Below are 21,477 nucleotides of genomic sequence, written 5' to 3' on the forward strand. Positions count from 1 at the left end.
TTCTTCCTAGAAAAGAAATAATGGAAGAAGAAATTCTATATTTTAGAAGATTTTTCAACGTAGAATTTTCTTCGCAGTGTCTTAATTTTTACTCGAAAAAAGTAAAGACGAAACTTAAGGGGGTTTTTCACGGAGCAATCGAGAAACTCGGTGTCCCGCGTGTAGAGAATTACATCTCTTCGACGACCGCAACTTTTCGACGAAGAAAAACATTCGACAAACAAACCGCACGAAATATTGCATCTGCGCTAAAGAAAAGCTCACGACACTGTACGAAGAATCCAAACGAGCCGGAGCAGTCCCGAGCCTCCCATTTAAATCTCATTACTCCCTGCCAGTCGCTAGATTGCAACGCACCAAATGGAACGGAGAAATAAAAACTGACGCAGGGTAGTTGAGAACCAATTATGGAAATACCGGCCGCGTATCTTTCTCGATCGTCTTTTTTCCTCGATCGTTCCGCGGAGATGACAGCTCACGGTCGAGAAATGGTGTCGCTAATCGCTCTCGTTCTCTCTCTCTCTCTTTCTCTCTCTATTTCTCGTTGTACCTCGCGATCTCGCGATTCCATTTAAGACACGTGACTTCTTGACCCAAGAAACGTAAATATCCCGAGGTGGTGGAACCACGGATGAAAAACGACAACGAGGGAAGCGATGGAAGAAGAAACGAAACGAAGTCTCGAAAGAATCGAGCGCTCGGAGGAAGATACATTAAACCTAATGGGCCTTCTTTCGCGTAATTGACGATACCGCGGGTGGCCTTGCGTTTCCCGCGGCGAAGGGTTTTACGACTTCATTGAGCCCGCGAAGGATGCACGAGCGGGATCCATCATCGATAAGCATGGACGTGGACGAATGTTTTCGGGGAATCCTACCGCTCCGTGGCCGACAATGACCAATTGACTCGGTTTTACAACGATTTTTAGCCCTTGTTTACCACGCGATTAAACAACATAATTGTTCGGGCAGAACGAGTCCCCTCGGGCGAAACGTGCACGCGTTACGTATAGAATAATCGTGGTAATTTTCTACGAAGACACGAGGAAACAAGGTTGCTACGATCCTAGACAAATTGCACGTTTTACAAAAACAAAACGTTTCCGTATTTCGAGAAACATCGATATAGATTGCAAACAAATCTTAACAAAAATTTCCTCTTCCATCGCGATCGAATCGTATCCCTAAAGAATCTTCTAATTGCACTTGGGTCGATCTTTCCAGGATTCTTCTTCTGGCCCTGATTTTCCACAAACCTCCTTCGGTAACGATCCGATGGCTATCTACGAGCACCGACACGACTAGAATCTCAATTTCGACCTCTTGAACCGTTCTCCTCGGGACGTCATGGAACGACGCAACCATCGAAACAAATTCCATCGGCGACCTAGAAACCCAGCTTTCTCGCGCACTTATTAAATAATTATCGAAATTGTTATCCGGTTAATCTTCTCCTCGAGTTGGTCCGGCTCAGCTTGGGTAAGTTTGAGAAACACTGTTGAGTTTCGTTTGCGAAAAAAATGTACGAGTAATTTGGAAAATTGCAGCCACCGCGGGTCACCGATTCCTCGGGACGAGGATCCAGAGGCGACTTTGATCCAGGTACGGGATAATGGGCGATCGAACGATCGAACGAGTGGCGTCGACGCCCTGTGTAGAGGGACGCCGGTCGTCGAAGGCGTACTCTCGATGTCGGGAGTGCCGTACGACTTTCCGACACCGTTTTAATTGCGTCCACTCTAACGGTAGCCATTCGCCATCGCGTTCTGGATCCCGGAGTGTCGGGACGTCGTCGTCCAGTCGACGTTCGGGCCGATTCCACCCGGATTGATCGATCGCCGGGCCTCGATCGTTTCCTGGCTCGAGGCGAGTCCTACGCTCGATCTCCCGCGAGCCACAGAAACAGCAATAATTACGGGTGTGTGGCGTAACGGTGTACGAGGGTGAAAGCAGCTGCTCTCTTGTTGGAATGCAAGACTCACCGGCCGAGAATCGTGCATCGGATGTTCCCTCGTACCGTCCAAATGGTTAATAAGAGGATTCGAACCCGATCGAGTTCCTCGGTAAAGAGAAACGTAGGAAAGATTCCACGTAGATGCATCGAAACGTCGACCGGTTCATTTCGAGATACTTTCTAGGTTTCTTTGCTGGATACACTTTCGACTACGTATCCGTAGGTTCGAACGTGTCGCCGAAAATTTACATGAAAGCCATGCTTGGTCTTTGGTGTCGTACTTAGAAAAGTAACCAGTAACGTTTCTATGACTCACGATTCTTTCGGTAAATTGGAATTGAAACGAGAACTAGTTGGTTTACTCTGGGTTATTCGATAGTTATCGCTGTGTAGTAATTTTAGATTGAAAAATGTCGCCAAAGTTTCTCGCCACGCGTAATTATTGATTTATCGAGACTACTGGAAAAATCGATAATCTCCAGATAATCTCCAGACAATCTCGTGATAATCCCGGAATAATCCTCCGTGAAATAAAATTTTCGTTAACCTTATATACCCACCTCAAGTGACATGCCGTTCCTTCGATCGTCTCTGTCCGATCTAACCAATATTTTAAGAAATTGATGGCTTTTCAAACCATTATTTATACTAGGACATTGTTAATAATTGTTTAAACTATGTACCTACGAGGGTTGTTAATAATTATGATAAATAAACTTCTGGAAATTGCGAAATCTGCAAAGGGGAATGCTCTCAGTGAATTTCTGTACATCGACGCGATTGTTATTAACATTTACGCATGTTCCGAACATATGTGATGTAGAATGAATCTTATTTATGCCTTGTAAATCATTGATTTGCCTATAGAAATTAAATTTGATCGTAAATTAAAGAAAAAAGGTGGTATTCATATGTTCCTCGATTTTCGATCAACATTAATAGTTATAAAGTAATTAATGATTTATAATGCACCAACAAGGTGCACATTGTCATGATAATATTCGGAACATGCATAAATGTTAATAACAATCGCGGAATTGAACAAAAATTCACTGAAACCTTTCTCCCCTTGCAGATTTCGCAATATTTTACTGTTTATTCATAATAATAATTAACAAGCGTCGTGGAACCATAGTTTAAACAATTAATAACAACGTCCTAGTATAAATAATAGCTTAAAAGCCATCAATTTCTTGAAATATCCGCTTAAATCGTACAAATAAAATCGAAGTAACGGTAAGTCACCTTCTTCTCGAGGGTATAAATAGAACCCCCGGCTGCCGAAAATTTCATTCGCCCCGGAGCCTCCGCGGCGGACGGAGCTCCTCCTCTGGGGGAACTCGACCCTCAGGGGCAGGGTGGCCCGCCGCGGAGAGGGGGGGAAACGCCGCGGACCCGCGGCGGACCGAGCCCCTCCTCTGAGGGACCTCGACCCTCAGGGCAAGGGTGGCCCGACGCGGAGAAGGGCGGAAACCCCGCGGGCCTGCGGCGGTATCGCGGAGGACCCGTGGCGGACGGAGTTCCTCCGCGTTGGGCCGCCCTTGCCCTGAGGGACGGCGTTCCTTAGAGGAGGGGCTCGGTCCGCGCCGTTTTCGCGAACCTACGCGTCGGGCCACACTGCCCTGAGGGTGCTTTTGCTAAAATTTTTCCAAAAATTCTCAGAAATGACGTCATTTTCGCGAAATTCCGAAAATTCTCAGAAATGACGTCATTTCCAAGAAGTGGCACGATAGGAATACCTCCTGGCACTTCATGTTCTCCTGATACCAAAGTCTCGAAACTCGTTTAAAATTCGCGCCTAGAGGAAATTCTTGGAAATGACGTCATTTCCAAGAAGTGGCACGATTGGAATACCTCCTCGCACATCATGTTCTCCTGATACCAAAGTCACGAAATTGACGAAAATTTTAGCCAAAGATCAGAAATTTTCAAAAATTTTTGTCCGAAATTCAGACTTTGGTATCAGGAGAACATGATGTGCGAGGAGGTATTCCAATCGTGCCACTTCTTGGAAATGACGTCATTTCCAAGAATTTCCTCTAGGCGCGAATTTTAAACGAATTTCTGTACTTTAACTGGAATTTTTCACGGTTTTCGAGACTTTGGTATCAGGAGAACATGATGTGCGAGGAGGTATTCCAATCGTGCCACTTCTTGGAAATGACGTCATTTCCAAGAATTTCCTCTAGGCGCGAATTTTAAACGAATTTCTGTACTTTAACTGGAATTTTTCACGGTTTTCGAGACTTTGGTATCAGGAGAACATGATGTGCGAGGAGGTATTCCAATCGTGCCACTTCTTGGAAATGACGTCATTTCCAAGAATTTCCTCTAGGCGCGAATTTTAAACGAATTTCTGTACTTTAACTGGAATTTTTCACGGTTTTCGAGACTTTGGTATCAGGAGAACATGATGTGCGAGGAGGTATTCCAATCGTGCCACTTCTTGGAAATGACGTCATTTCCAAGAATTTCCTCTGGGCGCGAATTTTAAACGAAATTCTGTACTTTAACTGGAATTTTTCACGGTTTTCGAGACTTTGGTATCAGGAGAACATGATGTGCGAGGAGGTATTCCTATCGTGCCACTTCTTGGAAATGACGTCATTTCCAAGAATTTCCTTGAGGCGCGAATTTTAAACGAGTTTCGAGACTTTGGTATCAGGAGAACATGAAGTGCGAGGAGGTATTCCTATCGTGCCACTTCTTGGAAATGACGTCATTTCTGAGAATTTTCGGAATTTCTCGGAAATGACGTCATTTCTCAGAATTTTCGGAATTTCGCGAAAATGACGTCTTTTCTGAGAATTTTTGGAAAAATTTTAGCAAAAGCACCCTCAGGAGCAGGGTGGCCCGACGGGTAGGGGCGCGAAAACGGCGCGGACCGAGTCCCTCCTCTGAGGAACGCCGTCCCTCAGGGCAAGGGCGGCCCAACGCGGAGGAACTCCGTCCGCCACGGGTCCTCCGCGATACCGCCGCAGGCCCGCGGGGTTTCCGCCCTTCTCCGCGTCGGGCCACCCTTGCCCTGAGGGTCGAGGTCCCTCAGAGGAGGGGCTCGGTCCGCCGCGGGTCCGCGGCGTTTCCCCCCCTCTCCGCGGCGGGCCACCCTGCCCCTGAGGGTCGAGTTCCCCCAGAGGAGGAGCTCCGTCCGCCGCGGAGGCTCCGGGGCGAATGAAATTTTCGGCAGCCGGGGGTTCTATTTATACCCTCGAGAAGAAGGTGACTTACCGTTACTTCGATTTTATTTGTACGATTTAAGCGGATATTTCAAGAAATTGATGGCTTTTAAGCTATTATTTATACTAGGACGTTGTTATTAATTGTTTAAACTATGGTTCCACGACGCTTGTTAATTATTATTATGAATAAACAGTAAAATATTGCGAAATCTGCAAGGGGAGAAAGGTTTCAGTGAATTTTTGTTCAATTCCGCGATTGTTATTAACATTTATGCATGTTCCGAATATTATCATGACAATGTGCACCTTGTTGGTGCATTATAAATCATTAATTACTTTATAACTATTAATGTTGATCGAATATCGAGGAACATATGAATACCACCTTTTTTCTTTAATTTACGATCTAATTTAATTTCTATAGGCAAATCAATGATTTACATGGCATAAATAAGATTCATTCTACATCACATATGTTCGGAACATGCGTAAATGTTAATAACAATCGCGTCGATGTACAAAAATTCACTGAAAGCATTCCCCTTTGCAGATTTCGCAATATCCAGAAGTTTATTTATCATAATTATTAACAACCCTCGTAGGAACATAGTTTAAACTTTTATTAACAACTTTCTAGTATGAATAATGGCTTAAAATATCATTTCGTTGAAGTATTCGTTCGCGAATAAATTGTTGTCATTGAGATTCAACCGATATTGTCAAGGATACACATATCGATTATCGATTCATTACGCAAATTTTTCTATCTAAAAAAACAATTAATTGAATACCGAAACTATCGGTAATTCGGAAGGTGAAATTAGAAGCAGTTTGTTAGTAATATTATACATTGCACCGGTTTGTAAATCTAATATTTACGACGAGTTTCACGCTCATTATTATCGGTCTACTCACGTTGTACTCGCGTAGTATTGGGCCTGTATCTCCGGTGCTCGCGGTCCCAGGTCTCTGGATGCCTCTTCCAGTCGTCATCACCGACCACGCCAGTCCCACCGCTACCAGGAACACCCTGCAGACCCTGCAGCGTCTGGAGGGCTTGGAGATTCGGACTCAGAGGTCGTCCCTTCAGCGACGGAACCGGGACGTACGCTGCACCCTCGCCAACGTACACCACCTTCGCGCGAGACAGAGGCTAATTAGGGAAAACTACAATAGACAAGTTTGCACTTCTCCTGAAAATGTCCGATGAAAATGTCCGATGAAAATGTCCGATGAAAATGTCCGATAAAAATGTCCAATGAAAATGTCGGAGAAATGTTTCTCCGTATTAAAGTATTATTTCCTTCGATGTCGTCTCGATCGTGAATATTTTTTCACAGTTTCAGCGGTTACTTCCGTCTTACCATATTTGAAATAATTGAAAAAACCAAACGTCTCCAGTACCTCTGGAAAGATCAAGGGGAACGAGGTAGCACGAGCAAGACGTACACGGACCGAGTAATTTGTCTTCGGTCTTAATCTACTGCGTGCTTCGCGAAGGCTGACTACAATGTCTGACCCGGCACGGTTCGCAGTTCCTTCCAGATCTCGATTTTTTCATCTTTCCGGCTTTGAAAGTATTCATTCGTTTCAAGTATTTTCTTTCGAAAACGGACTCGTTACTCCGAATATTCGATCGGCTTTTCTAATACACTTTACGCCTGTACAGCTAACAGTGTCCTCGAAAATTAGTAACTTGTTCTCTCGAGCGTTCAAATAGCCCGACCCGTTCTACGTTGCTCTATACGCGAAGTAAAATTACCAAATTCGCGACTTTCTCTCCGGAATGTTCAATCGATCGATTTAATCGGTTCCTCCTCTCGTTCGATCGCTCTTTCTCTCTCTCTCTCTCTCTCTCGCGTTCTAACGCGCACACGGTTAAAGACACGCGCGAAATTCCCAGAAACACCAGCAGCGTACGGTTCTCCGAGGTTTGTAGCGAACGTGTCGCGAAGAATTAGCGAGCCCTGACAATTAGCGGGTAATCGGTCGGCGACTTCGATGCGAAAGCGAACGGCGGACGAGAACAGCGGAGAATTTCCTCGGTGTTCTTGCGACATTCTCCCACTGCGGGACGACAGGTAGCTTGGTCAGGTGAATCGCGTGGAAGGAGGCGCGTGGTCGGTGGTAAACGCCGGGTAAAAAGTCGCGAACAACCTCCACATGCCGGCACCGATAGAAACAATCGTGTTGTTACACGCTCCTTTTTCTCTCGTCTTTTTCCTCCGCGTTTCTTCTTCGCTGTCCGCGTCCCGCCGCGTCCTCTCGCATTATTCTTCGTCTCCGCGAAGTGGTTCTCGAGCGTTACGCGACGCTCACCGACGCCCTGGCGTCTCTTTTCCCGCGTGGTTCCGTTCGCTCAGGCCCCCTGCGTGCCCATCCCGGAAACTATTATCTTTCACGGACTCCACTTTTCAAGAATCTCTGAAACTACGCGACCCCCCGAAGAACGACCAACCGTTTACGGGCCACTGGAGGATCGTTTCTCCAACGTATATCCCGTGGAGACGGGTTTACGGGAAGTACCGATGATCTTTAGAGACGTTGTTTCGAGGAACGATTCTAAAACGAAATGACCCCCGGAAGAGGAACGCGCGACGAACGTGGGGAATACTTCTCGCGTGTATTTCGAGGTATCGTCGAAGTATCGAGGGATTGGAAAATTGATTCAACGCAACGATCGGAAAATTTTCACGGATGGAAATTGTTGATTCGTTTTCAAGGATCGTGTTCTGGAAAGAAACTCTCGGCGAAAATTGAAGGAGAATTCGTAACTCTTCGGTACAATCCTATTAATATTCCGTTATCTCGTTTCGATATCAATTTGAACGTTAACTCTTACAAAGCTGAAACCGCCACGCGTCACGGTAAACGCGATACGACGTACGCGGACGGTGTATTCCGTCTAAGACCATAATTCTCTTCCGTGGCCTGTTGCCTTTGGTCTCTCGAGTCTCGGCGTGACACGCGCGCTCATGCGATGATTAACGGTCGCGCGGTTAGGGTGTCGAAAGTCATTAGTCCCTCGACGATCGCCGCGACAGCCTGGGTGAATGCACCTATCGCCTCTCCACGCCGGTCTCTTACATTTGTCCCTGACCTACACCTGTTTCCACGCTCGAATCACGATTATTTTCGTGTACGATGTACGGCGGATTCTAACGCGCGAGGAAAAAGGAAAAATAACGCTGCGATTGCCCTTGGTCGTGCAGCGAGGAGAAATCGCGATCGGGAAACTACATTTCCTCGTGTTCGCGAGATACTTCATTGGTATCTAATATTATGCTTTTCAGTATCGCGGGAATTTTAATAGTGGAGGACAATGGTGAAGAAAGAAATTCGCGAAGCTGTAATTATGCAGGGTAACATTGGTTTCAGATTTGTACAAAAATAAATTCTCCACGGAATATAGCATTCGAATGTGAGTGCATCCTAGACAATGTATGCATCTTGGATAATGTGTGCATCTTGAATAATGTGTGCATTCTGAATAGTGTGTGCATCCTGGATAATGTGTGCATTTTGGATAATGTGTGCATCCGGAATAGTGTTTGCATTCTGGATGGTAGTCGCGGGAAATTACACCGTGAGAAAAACAGGACCACGTCGGAGTTGCATTACCCGAACCAGTTGGTCGACCATCGATGGAGGATATTAGCGACAACCCAATGGAAAGCAATTTGTCGTTGATCGATCGAGTGCAGCCGGTGAGTACCGATATTACGTTATTGTTTTCCGTACAAGTGTCTCCGTTAAAGCGTAAAACTGGTAAGAAAGGAACAATGGAAGAAATAGATCGCGGCCTAATTTCATCGCGAACATCGAGGTTCTGTATTTTTTAAACAAATTAAAAAATTATCGCTCGACGAACGATCGATCTGACGCGAAGTAACCTGAGATTCCAAATGATCAATTTTTACCTCACATTTGATACTTTATCGAGATAAAGTACTTTCGATTATACGTAACACTATAAATTCCCATGGAAGAAATCAAACGGAATTCTTCTACAGGAGGATCTACGTTCTTTCGTCGTAACTATATTAAACGAACTATTATTCTCTTCGAACTCTCGAAGGATACTGACGCGTGTCTGTATTTTTAAATAATTTAAATACCGAAACGAGGAAGTAACGTTCGAATATCACCGATTGGTATCCGTTTGAACCTCTCCCGTCCAATTCGAACGGATTCACCATCGACGACGTATCTCGTCCATCTTGTGTTTTTTCATCGGACGAGAAGCAGGGGAATAATTATCAGGATCTCCCCGCGCAACCGTTCCGCGATTTAACCATCGTCGAACGATCTCCGGATGCGTCTCGAGCCCTTTCGATCGATTCCTTTGGTCTTTCGCTTTTCTCCGTCACGCGAGGTAATCGATGATGCGCGAGGGGTTGAGGACAAGCGAAACGCTTGCTAGGAAATTTGTATTTTTTCACGCGGGAGGATCTTTCAACTTTGTCGAAGGATAGCTGACAGGAGTTTTAACGGTGGACGAGGCTCGTTCGTAACGGGTGTTTCTAGAAATTCAAGTCTCACGACGCCCGGGGGCAGGTCGTTAAACTCGAAACGAACTTGCAGCGAAAGCTTTCTCGGGGCTTCGGTCCCTCGTTCTCGCGCACGCGTGTCACGAGATTCGACGTGTCGTGAAATCGTGTTTGACTTTCGTAACGATACTCACGGCATCGTGATCGCTGGCCTCGTGCGTCAACGCTTCTCTGGTTTCGTTGCGAAGCGAGTCGTCCTCCTCGGGACCGGAGCCGCTTCCGGTCCAGTAATCCTCGGTGGTCTCGTCCAGCACGGAATCCTCCACGTTTACGTCGCCCTCGGTGTTTTCGTGATTCGTTCCCTTTACGAACGAACAATTATGCAATTTCGACTATCGAAAGAATCGAACGGTAAATTTTCTTAGAGTTTACCTGGCATCGCAGCGACGCGATCGACAGCAACCACACGATCGCGTATCTGTAACAGAAAGAGGACCATTGTTAAGGTTCATAGGCCAGGAACAGAGACGATCGAAATATTTGAAGAATTCTTATTTTAGAAAATTACCAAAGCACAATCCTGTACCGTCGATTTAAATCAGAACTAAAGAATAGAGAGGATATCGAACGTCCCAAGAATTCTTATGTTAGAAAACTATCGGAGATAGTCGAGAAGCGTAACGTTGATTTCGATTAAAGTAGAACAAGGAGAAGATACGTAAGTAATTCTTCCGAAAAGAATTCATATTTCGATAGAAAAAGATTCGATGGGAAAATGAATGGCTCGTTCGACGCGAAACGGCGGGATATCTCGCGCGATCATCACTCTCGGTTTCCAAGGATGAACGATCGTGGTCAGTTTGGCGAGCCAGATTCATCTTTCGGATCTCTCGAGGCAAATGAATTTAAAGGAGCTTTACGAGGACGATGGAATCGCGGGCGCTCGCGCGGAATCCGCGATGAAGCTTCAATTCTCTCTCTCTCAACGGTAACAGTATACTCGGTGCGAGCATTATCTCAAGGACAAAGACCTCGAACTTTCCACCGGTTTTTGCATGCACGTAGCCCATTCCGTGTACGTGCCGGTTTCCCAAACAGCACCGTTCCTTCGAGTCGCGTCGTTTCCCAACGAGAGGAACGGCCTGAGAAGATCGCGCGGCCTCAGCGTCGTTCGAGCGCGCGCACGTCCGCTCGCGCGGCAACGGAGCGACGCGGACTCGCGATAATGGCGAAGGACAACCAGCCGATAGAATCGCGGGAGACCGTAATCGGATCATTGCCACGCGTGACTTGGCCTAATCGCGGCCAGGGATCGAGGGAATCCTCGTCGATGCGTCGACGAGCGCGCGCGTCCCTCGCATACGAAACCGCGAGCGGTCCGAGGCAGATTCGCGAGGCTGGAACGCGAAACTCTCACGGGAACTTCTCGTAGAATCGACTCGCGATGAAACTCGAAAAGGAGACGGGAATGAATGCGTGACATCGATGCGCGAGTATTCTAATGGGAGAATTATACCGAGAGAATTATTATTGTATTCGTATATTTCTCCGCTGGGATGCACAAGTGCATCGATTGTGCAGCGAGAGAGATTTACATTGGACGATTTGTCTTGTGAAATTACGAAACGCTGTCTTGTGAACATTTCTTTACCGATGTTTAGAATCATCGAGGGAATAATACGTAACGATTTTGCGGTCTGAGAAAGCTTCCAGGGTTGGAAAATTCTACGGTAGAAGTATTCTATTGGAATTAAATTTTTTTGAGAAACGTAAAAGTAGTTTTTAGCGCGTTGTAAATTTAACAGGCCCGTACATCTCGAACTCGACCAAGGAAGCAATTCACTCTATCGGCGAAGTGACAAGGACTGTAAAGTGACGCAAATATTCTTGTAAATTAAATACAAATTGTCGAGGATGAGTCATGTGCCGAGACCCCGTGGGAAGACCGCGAAGCGACGAACGAGATGAGCAGCGAGATGAACGCCCGGTCTCGTTGCAACAACCAGCTGGACGTAACGCGTTGCGATCCGTGTCGGTTCGGTTCTCATAGAGCGATGAATTTGTTCTTCCCGTATCTCGACGACTTCCTTCTCCGGGCTTTTCACCGCGAATGCACCTCCCAGCCTCTCCTTCTACTCGTGTTCCGTCCGTTGCACTTCATCGACTTCCTTTCTACACCGCGACGGGTTTTCTTCTTTGACATCGATCCCGCCGATTTTAAACCCGGTGGTCCGAGGAGTGATCCGCTTCGATGCCAAACCGGAAGCGCGGGACAATATCTTAAATATCATCGCTGTGGACGTCGCTTCGAATGCGTCCTCGTTTGTCCGTATTCTACCAAGTCGCGTTACTTTTTCTCGTGGAAAAGTACACAGCGGTTCGAATCGCGAACTCGATAATTATTCGATAGAAATGATCCTCAGAAACGTTACCATCTCTCGTTTGACACATCCTCTCGCGTCTTTCTATAAGCACGCGTTCGCTGTAATCACTATGATGCTGCCGGATAATGCAACGCTCCGGAGTTCGCGTAATTTCTGTTATTCGGATAAACGCGCGTGGCCATTATCTCTTCCTAATAGCGGGAACGGGCACTCCTTCTCGCCTGTTAACTACGTACTGTAACATTTCACGGAAACGCGTAGCGTCTCTTGAATGGAAGCGTTCGAAAGAAAGTCTGGAACGTGAATGGAAATTTTGAACCGTTTCTACACGGTGTGCCCAAAATGGAGAACACTCTCCCGATCGACTCGTTACGATCTTTCACATACGTTTCTTTTCCAAGTTGGGAAATTAATTTTCAAGTCGAGCTCGTTCTAGGTAATTTTCCAAGGTAAACTCTGAGTAATCTTCTAAGGTAAACTCCCTCCGAGTAATTTTCTAACGTAGTATTTTCTACGTTGATCTTCTCCGAGTAGATTCAAGCCGTATAAAATAAATAAAAAAAAAAAATACGTACACTCGCATTAACGAAGGCCGAATGAAATAAAAAGAACGTATACTAGGGTTAACGAAGCCCGAAGAAAGTAAAAAAAAAACGAGAAATGTACTCTCTCGTCCGTCGATGACCGATGTCGGTTAGTTAGGTGTACCGAGGAGCTAAATTATCGCGCGTAAGCGTTTAACGCGGACGTCCGCCCACGCGGCGACGAAAGGACGAGCCGCGGTACCAGCTCGTTCCGCGTGTACCTTGCACGACCCCGCGTGATTAACGGCCGTCCCGGTCTTCCGTGAAACGAGCCGCGAGTGCGTCCCACGGCTAACACCTTCCGCTCCATTTACCCCGCGCTGCCTACGAGCAAATAATAATTACGCCGAGCGGGGCAGGCCGATCCGTTCGCGACGACGCGCGCAAGAAAACCGTACGAAACCATCTAGACGAGAACGAGCCGCTTCTTGTCGTCCCTCTGAAGATTTCGTCGGGAAGATTATCGTCGTCAGCTCTTTCGAATTTATCGTTGGACTATCGTACAGCTCTACGAGCTCTTTCGAACTTATCGTCAGAGTATAATAACAGCAATACGTACAACAAAAGAAATTGTCTATTCTGTACGCACACCGATCGTAAGCATCGTTCGAAGAACAACTTTCGGAAAGCTTAGGTTAAAAGTTAACACGAATAGGATTGACGTTTCTCCCGGAAATGTTCCTCGAAGTAAAAGGAACCCTATGCAACGCGATACGTTGCATCCCCTGCGCTCGAAGATGCACTTTCCATCTCGAGATTCTCCTCCAAAATGAAGCTGTTACCAGAAAGAGAGTTTCTTGGAAAATTACTCGATTTAGGAAACGATGATCTCGGAGAATTACTCGAGAGAAGCTTCGCTCAGAAAATGATACATTTATTTAGAAAATCACCGTAAAATGATTACTTGTTTCTACGTGTAATCTTACGAGACACTCGATACGTTGCATCTCCCGTTCTCGAAAATCCTCCATCGACTCCCCTTTCGATTCGGTCTTTTTCTTCATCTCGAGATTCTTTTTACTCGAAACGGTGCAATTACGGAGCAAAATGAGTTCCAACGGTCAACGAAAGTGCCTCGAAGGTGGATCGAGGGCCGATCGCGCTTCGATTACCGTTAGGTGACGTCAGGTAGCGGGTGCCGCGGAACGCTTTCGTTCGCCGCGGGGCGAGGCGGAAAAGCCGCGCGAGGTCGCGGATCCGCGTCTACGCTCGAGAGAGGCTTAATTGCGCCAATCGGGGCGTCGCCGACTCCTACCCAGTGGGCATCACGACGATCTAACGCGCTCGAATGATTCCTTTTATCGTACCATTCACTGTGCACCGACGAGTTCGCGCGTTACTTATTTCAATATCCTTATCGCACGGTTTGCGAGCACCAGATACAAACGATGAAAATTATGAAAAACTGAATTACAGTTACCCGCGAGCGAGCGAACGAGCGATTGGAAAGTACGAATTCAACCGCGGCGAGGAATCCAAGCGCGAAACGCGTAAATACGTAGCTTGGAAAATTAACGCTCCCTGTTTTACTCTTACGATAGAAAGATTGGTAAAAAAAAAAATTCTCCACTGAGATTAGAATATTCTCAAATCCACTTTTTTCCTAAAGATTCGACAAACTTTGCCGAGTTGGATTCGCTCTCGTTCCGCGTAATCTCCGGCGACAAGTATACCGCGAAACTTGGACGAGTGCAGCAATTGCAACAACTCCCGGTGCATTTCGAACCGACAGTGTCTACCCGGCGTGGCGTCGTTGTACGCGTGCAATCTACCCGAGATTCACGATCCCGTACCGAACCACTTACGGCTAATGAAGATCTCCGAGCGAGCGTATCCTATCTCCGACGCAAAAACGGATCGAAACTGACGCAACGCGGGATAAACTGAGAGGCCCCTCCCTCCCCTCCGTACAATCTGAAATTCCGTGGTCGGCGTAATTATCGGCAAAGAAACCGTGGTATCGTCTCTCTCGCTGTCAAAAACGCGAACCACCGCGCCGAAGGGGGGTTTCCTTCGCGCGCAATTACGTGTACCACGGTTAAAAGTGTACATCCTACCGGTGCAGTAGATCCGATAATTAGAAACACGAGTCGTCGGTGGACGGTACACGCGTTGGTCTTAATCGGGCTTTTAACGTAGCACGGGATCCACGGTGGCCGTAATCCAGTTCGCTCGAGCATGGAAAACCGAGAGCTTTCGCTGACCCTCGTAACTTTCGAAGATTTGTCGGCGATTCGGTGTCAAGGTTTATGCGACGCGTGAAACGCTCGCGGAACGACTACCAAGCTCGGCCTGGAACTGCCCGAGAAACCGAGCGGAGAAAGACGAGCGGCTCGTGTTCTCGCGATTAACCCCTCGCGAGTTCAACCCTTGACAAACGAGAACGACCTACACCGAGTCGAGCGGAATTCGATATCGCTGGAGCCTCGACAGGGTTTTAAATAGTTGAAACAACGAATATAGATATACGACATTTTGTTCGTCGCGTGTGGGCTCGAGCGCGCGCGTAACGGGAGAAAGCGCAATCTTTTCCGCGTAGTTGGATGCATGATCGAATCTTGAGAACTTACCGAAGGGGATAAATTTGGGGGTATGTAAATAGAGGTAGGTAGTTAGGTGTATTGTATCAGGTAGGAGTATTTTTCAGTTGCGTGTTTATAGTAGTTGCACAAATGCGTTCGTTCTCGCTGCAAAAGTATTTCTAGCTACTCGAGAACGTTTTCTATTCGTAAAAATCCACGATGGGTAGAAATATTTCTGTGAATTCTCTTAATGGAGAACGACATTACGAGCTTCCCGAAGGGAGATCCGTCGATCCTCGGGCGGATGTAAAAATTTCTTGCCCAGCCAATAGCGTCGGTTGTAAAAGAAAAGAAAAAACGAAAGACGCTAATTGCCTCGGTGCACGGGAAGTTCGTCTCGCGACGTCATTCGCGGTTAATGGTTCTTTTACCGTTCTTAATCAATTCCAGGTCTCCGGGTGTCCGTGCTTCACGGTTTCCACTGATTGCGGGGTTAAACTCGCTCGATTTCCAACGGGGTCCCCCCACATTGTTCGGTGATTCTGTGAGAACCGAGCCGGAGGGCCCAAGGAGCCGAAGAGGGGGTCGAAGAAGGACCGTTCGAGCGAGACACGCGAATTTCGTCTCGCGAAGACCGACGACCGAGGAGCTTTGCCCTCGACATCGTGGTTGCAACGAGAGGGGGGCCAGATGGCATATCCCCTCCCCCCACGGGGGCAGCCGTGCACGTCGACTTGCACGTCCCCGCGACGTGTTTCTCCCTTTGTCGCGGGCGCGGAGAAATCGTTTCTGCGGCTCCGAAGCGAGAGAAAATAACGATTCGGGATATTGGGTTCGCGAGAACCATCCACGGCACTTGGTCCCGACCTTTCGCGTCGTCGATGAAAGGGAAATCCGCCAGGAAATGGAACCGTTGCGCTTTGCGTCGGATTTAGCGGCGGCGTGACCGTGGTTTCATCCCTCGAAGTGTCTCTCCATTTCGAAGATTGCGTTTCTCCGCGAAAGAAGGCCTCGAGCACGCTCGTGGAGTTTCTGGAGTAATTCTTCTTTGTTCGTGCTGACCGAGAAACACACTGGGAACGTTTTCGGTGTAACGTTAACTGTAATTGGAAATTCTTTAGTTAACCTCCTTTTTGGGGTTGGACAACTTCCAGAATACACGTGCGAATAACCGTGGAGGAAAGCATACTTATTTTACGGATCGTCGATGTTTTCTCAAAATGATTTCGAGGGAAATGGTTGCAAAGTTTCCGAATCGTTAAAGTTAAACATCGCGAATTTTCGTAATACGTCTGAATAATTTTCACGCGTTCTTTCACCGTGTACTTTTTCACGATTAATTTCCCATCTGTCTAGATGCTATATGTCAAGTTTCGGATCGATCGGTTCGACGTTTTAAAAATAGCGCGAAATTGAAATCGACCGGCGATGATCGGGACACTGTTCAGCGCCACGAAATACTCGACAACGGGGGAAGCAAAGGGATTCGTAGCTTCGATCTTCGCAAATCTCTTCGTAAATCACGAGCTGTCTGACACAGTATCGGCCCGATCCGCGTGGAAAGCCGAGGATTACATAAATTTCTTGCCGGAGCGTTGAGCGAAAAAACGGACCGCTTCGATCGACGACATAAATTCATATTTCTCAACGTTTATGCACGATAATGCCTACCTATCGGCTACGTGCTCTCCAGCCAACAATCCGTGATTTGCGGTTAACCGTCTTGTGCCCGTGGATCCTCGGGATTGCCCCTTCAGGAGTTTAAAAATCGAACAAATTTTTCCGTAGCCCGAACAGCTGAGAACGTAACTCGATATTTCTGTTTTCGTTAAAAATACGCTCCGAACGTTAAGGCAAAATTAATTACATATTTCTTCGATCGTCTGTGATATAATTACAGGAAATGTTCATCTATCAGAGAATTGAAATAAAAGAATATTTCTCTAATCCTCTTTGGATCGATCGAGTCCGCAGTACGGGTCAATTAACAGATTTCGTAATACGTTTTAAAATAATCACACGGGCACAAGTTTCCCAACGCGTTGTTCGGTGAGCTCCGATTGTTACGAATCTTTTCTCCAAAAATTGGAAAATCTCCAAATTCGTGAATTCTCGCGGTAAACTCGGACACTTTCGTACTCTTCCACGGTACTTCCGAATGGAACGTACGAGTCTAAGTTTAGAATAATTCTCCCCATTCACGGAGTTCCATCCTTTCTCGGAACCCGGCACTAGTCTCGTCTCGAAGTCGCGTTGCATTTTATTCTAATCGATTTCCAATCGGTGGCTACAGGATCTCGGATTATCGACAAGACGTAACACGAGATAAATTCCTACGGTAGCCTCGATCCGCGACAACGGTGTTAAACAGTGTTCAGCCACTCGAGATCGCGTGAGTCGTCGTCGTCGTCGTCGTCGTCGTCGTCTTCGTCGGCTCGCGTGTAACGGGTTCCGTATCGACGCGTTAATTCTCGATAACGCAATAAAACAGCATCGGGCACCGAGAATCGCGCGACTTTAATACGCCGTAATGCATGCGATTTATAGAATTATTCAGTACGCGAGTCGAATTTAATGCCTCGTACGTTCGTCCCGCGAGTGGATAATTAAATCGAACAGATTACGGTGCTGTTCGAGTCGGTGTAATCGTCGTGTCGCGACCAGGTATCCGTTCCCCGTGTCCCGCGAGTTTCATTGGTTAACGGAATTTCGCGTTCGCGGTGGCGAACCGTCGTTCAACGTACGGCTGGTACCGATCTCCGGACCGCGATTTTATCACCTCGATGCTTGTAGTTTTATTCCGTTTAATCCGATCCGTGTCCGCTCGTTAAGTGCAACGTACGCGACCAACGCCTGGAATAAAGCTTACTTCGCGACTCGAGGGGGCTCGAATTATCCGGGATTCGATTTTACTTATTCTTCCACGATCGTGCATCTGATTTTTCAAGCAAATTTATCGCCAACGGACTCTTGGACGGGATCGATGGATTTTTTTTTGTAACGAAACGCGGGAAAAGCACGCGAGATATTCGCGGAATATTTATCTCCGCTCTGTGCAAGAATAAAAAGGACGAGAAACGTGAAATGGATTACAGGGAAGGTTTTTCAATCCGAAAGAAAAGTATGCGAGATATTTGTGAAATATTTATTACCGTTCTGTACGAGAATAACAAGAAAAGAAGAATGAAAGGAGTTGTAGAAATTCAACGATCGTGAGTTCCGGATAGTAAAATACGCATTGAGTAGGAATCATGGTAGAAACAAATACCGGGGAACCGTAAGAATCGTTAGACGTTGGTCCCTGAAAAAAATGATCGAACGCGGCGAGGTCCGTCGTCGACTTCGTTCTTCCATTCGCGCGCGGAAGATTAACGATCCGTTGCACGAGCTCGCTTAACACCGCAAACACAATTACGCCGGGTTCGAGCCGCGCGATTATTCTTCCCGATGACCTTCAACTTCTCGCGAAGACTCGAGAAGACCACGGGTTCGAACGTGGACAGCGTTCCTCGACGACGGGCCCGCGGGATAGATTTCGTTTCGGAGCGATCTCGAGCGATCTCGTTTGGAAGTCTCGGTCGGCTCGACGGTTTCGATATTCGAGGTCGTGTCCCCTGTTCCTCCACCACCTGTCGATTAAGGTCACCGAGCGTTGGTCGCGAACGGTAGCCTCGAGCCGGTGCATTAATCCACGATCGTAATTCGATGTCCGCGGCTACGGGCCCCATGCGTCATCGTTCGCTATTAGCCATCGTAATGATGTAACTACCGGTGTGGCGAGATCCGAGTAAACGCTTCGAAATAGCGGCACCGCTCGCGCCTCCAGCGAGCAGCGACGTACCGAGCGTGTAAATACCGCGCCGAGACGATCGATCGGGGCGGGGATCGATGACCTTGAGCGATCGAACATGAAATCGCGATGGATCGAGCCCACGGATAATACCCCGATGCCCTTGGAATTTACGTTACCGATAAATCCACCATCGATGCTTTTACGCGCCATCGTAACCACGAGGGAATTTAATTGTTCGGTCGCGGGGGCGTTAATTTACGAGATCCACGATGATTTGCATCGAGTTCGTGTCCAATTTAATACGCGACGTCTTTACGACGCGCTTGTCCGTCGATGCTCGATCGATAAATTATTATTCGGTGGCTCGAGCGAATAAGAAAATTCAATGTACTTGGCGGCGAATAGGTACGGTCAACGTTGAGTAATTAATTGAGTCGTCTTGAAAACGATCAACGGTGCAGCTTTCTCCTCGGTAAGTAAAATATGTTCGGTTAGGCGCACGTTGGAAAATGTTGCAAAAACCCGCTCGATGTTCTCTCTCGGTTTATGGTGCACCGCCGATGCAACTCGGTCGCATCTCGGACCCTCGTGCCCCGCGCGGTACGAATTTTTCCACACCGGGGCTCGCCTCGTACGCGCGTTTAGAAATAATACGGGGATCACGATGCCGAGCAGACTTATGAATTACTGTTCGAGGCCACGTGAGTCTTCCCGGCTCTCTTACTTAATTTGCTCCGGCTATAATACGATTTGAGTAATGCCCGCAGTTAATAGACCCTCCGGGCCGATTTACCATCCGCCGCTAACGTTAATGAAAATTAATGCGGATCCGTCGCGTTTAACGTCACGTTTCTCGTTAATTTTACATTGAAACTGTTTCCTGTTTCTCGATCGCCACGAAAATTCCAGCCGTATTCAAGCAGTTCGCGCCAACGCGAGCGATTCGCGTGAACGAAACGAGCCCGTCTTTTCGGGTCGTTTCTGCGAAACGAATGCAAAAAATAAAACGAAAAAGAAAGAAAGCATCTCGCTGCGATTTACGTTTCTAGACGGGCAGTAAATGGCGATAAAAATGAACGGTATCAAAGGCCCCGACTAACGCTCCTTATCGTCGTTTACGCTCGTTACTCGCGAAACGTTCCAGCCCCTCGATGTCATCTATATCTCGATCGTAAAACTCTGCGCTACTCTGTGTCGCTTCTGGCTAGCAATTACCAACATTGCAACCTGGAACGACGATCGTAGCAATGAACGTGTCGCGTAATTTCTTAAATTAGCGACTCGCGCGCTTTTCAGCCTCCTATTCGCGTCACTTCCGTGTTTCTCGTGCGAACGCGCGAAATACGAGTGTCCGGGATAACCTACTCGATTCCTACTCGATCGAGTGGAAACCTGATCTCCCTTGGAACGATTTCCAGAATACTCGGGACGAGAAAAATAATCGGAGCGATGTTTGCTTCGTTAAAAAAGCTTCTTAGGACCTTCCCTCGCGTCGAGTTCAAAAGCAGAAACCCGTTTCAATCTCTCACCCACCGTTTGTCCCGTCCCGCGCGCATCTTCGAGAGACTCCGATAATTCGACACGATCGATCGAAAACGTCGATCCCTCCTTCGTAGGATTGTTCCGGCGCTCGAGATAAGAATTTTTCTCGCGAACTGGCTAATACGAGATACGGCAATCAATCGACGTCCATTAGAGAAATTTATCGCGAACAAATAGGAATCGTGTTTCCACGTCGGAGGAAACATCGATCTAATGTTTATTTTCCCGGCGTGCTGTCCGAAGCCCGGCAGTTCGTGTCAGCCGACGACTAATTAAATTATCAATAACGTCCCGACCCTCCATTTATCCGACCGCGGCGAGGTGTCTATTATACGTACATTTCCCTCGACGCGTCTACATCGGCCGTAATCCTTCTAACGACTCGCTAAATCGTCAATAACGCCACGAACGTGGCCGTCGACGGGTTCGATTTATCGCGCGATACCTATCTACGGGTTGCGTCGAGGCTTGCCCCTGCCAATATCCCCGTCCGGGGTAACATCCGCGGACGATGAATCACCTCGCCTAACCGGCAACTCCACACCGGTCACCGTTTCCATTACAGCGTAATGGAAGGAGGATGCTCGAAAACCGCGAAAAAGTCCGATTACACGAGCCGCGTCTTCCGTCTAATTAATATGCGTCGCGGGATCGCGGCGGTGTCTTCATTAAGCAGTCCCGGCACGCATGAATCACGATAATCGCGCGCGACCGGCTGCGCCCTGCACCATATTCCTACGAACGGTTCTCTGCTCTTCTCCTATCTTCGTATTCAACGCGCCGCGTCTACTCGACGCGTTTCTTCTCTCCGCGATCGTTGCAATGATTTGCATCCAACCGCAATTAAGCCACGGCCGCCTCGGGATACGCGACGAGGAAACACCGTGACGCGAGAAGAGATTCTCTCGCGAAACGAGGGAATTCGGTGGGACGCTAATTACCGTAATTTCTATTGCGCCGATAGCGAGTTTCAATGACTGGCTGCTGGTACTTGGCCGAGATCGTCCGTGTCCTCCCTGTCTTTCAATCT

At 47.5% G+C, this 21,477-nt stretch overlaps 1 protein-coding gene across 1 annotated transcript in view; it reads right to left on the reverse strand.

Moving 5' to 3' along the window:
- The window catches only part of LOC143152247 (uncharacterized), an 89,888-nt gene that overhangs the window by 9,384 nt on the left and 59,027 nt on the right, over nt 1-21,477 (reverse strand). Inside the window, exons 2-4 of the mRNA XM_076322154.1 lie at nt 10,055-10,100; nt 9,817-9,984; nt 6,048-6,267 (exon numbers count right to left, since the gene is read on the reverse strand). Of these exons, the coding sequence (XP_076178269.1) occupies nt 6,048-6,267; nt 9,817-9,984; nt 10,055-10,100 (434 nt within the window). The remainder of the gene's footprint in view (nt 1-6,047; nt 6,268-9,816; nt 9,985-10,054; nt 10,101-21,477) is intronic.

The sequence above is a fragment of the Ptiloglossa arizonensis genome, chromosome 10, assembly GCF_051014685.1.
Source record: "Ptiloglossa arizonensis isolate GNS036 chromosome 10, iyPtiAriz1_principal, whole genome shotgun sequence".
Lineage (NCBI taxonomy): Eukaryota > Metazoa > Arthropoda > Insecta > Hymenoptera > Colletidae > Ptiloglossa > Ptiloglossa arizonensis.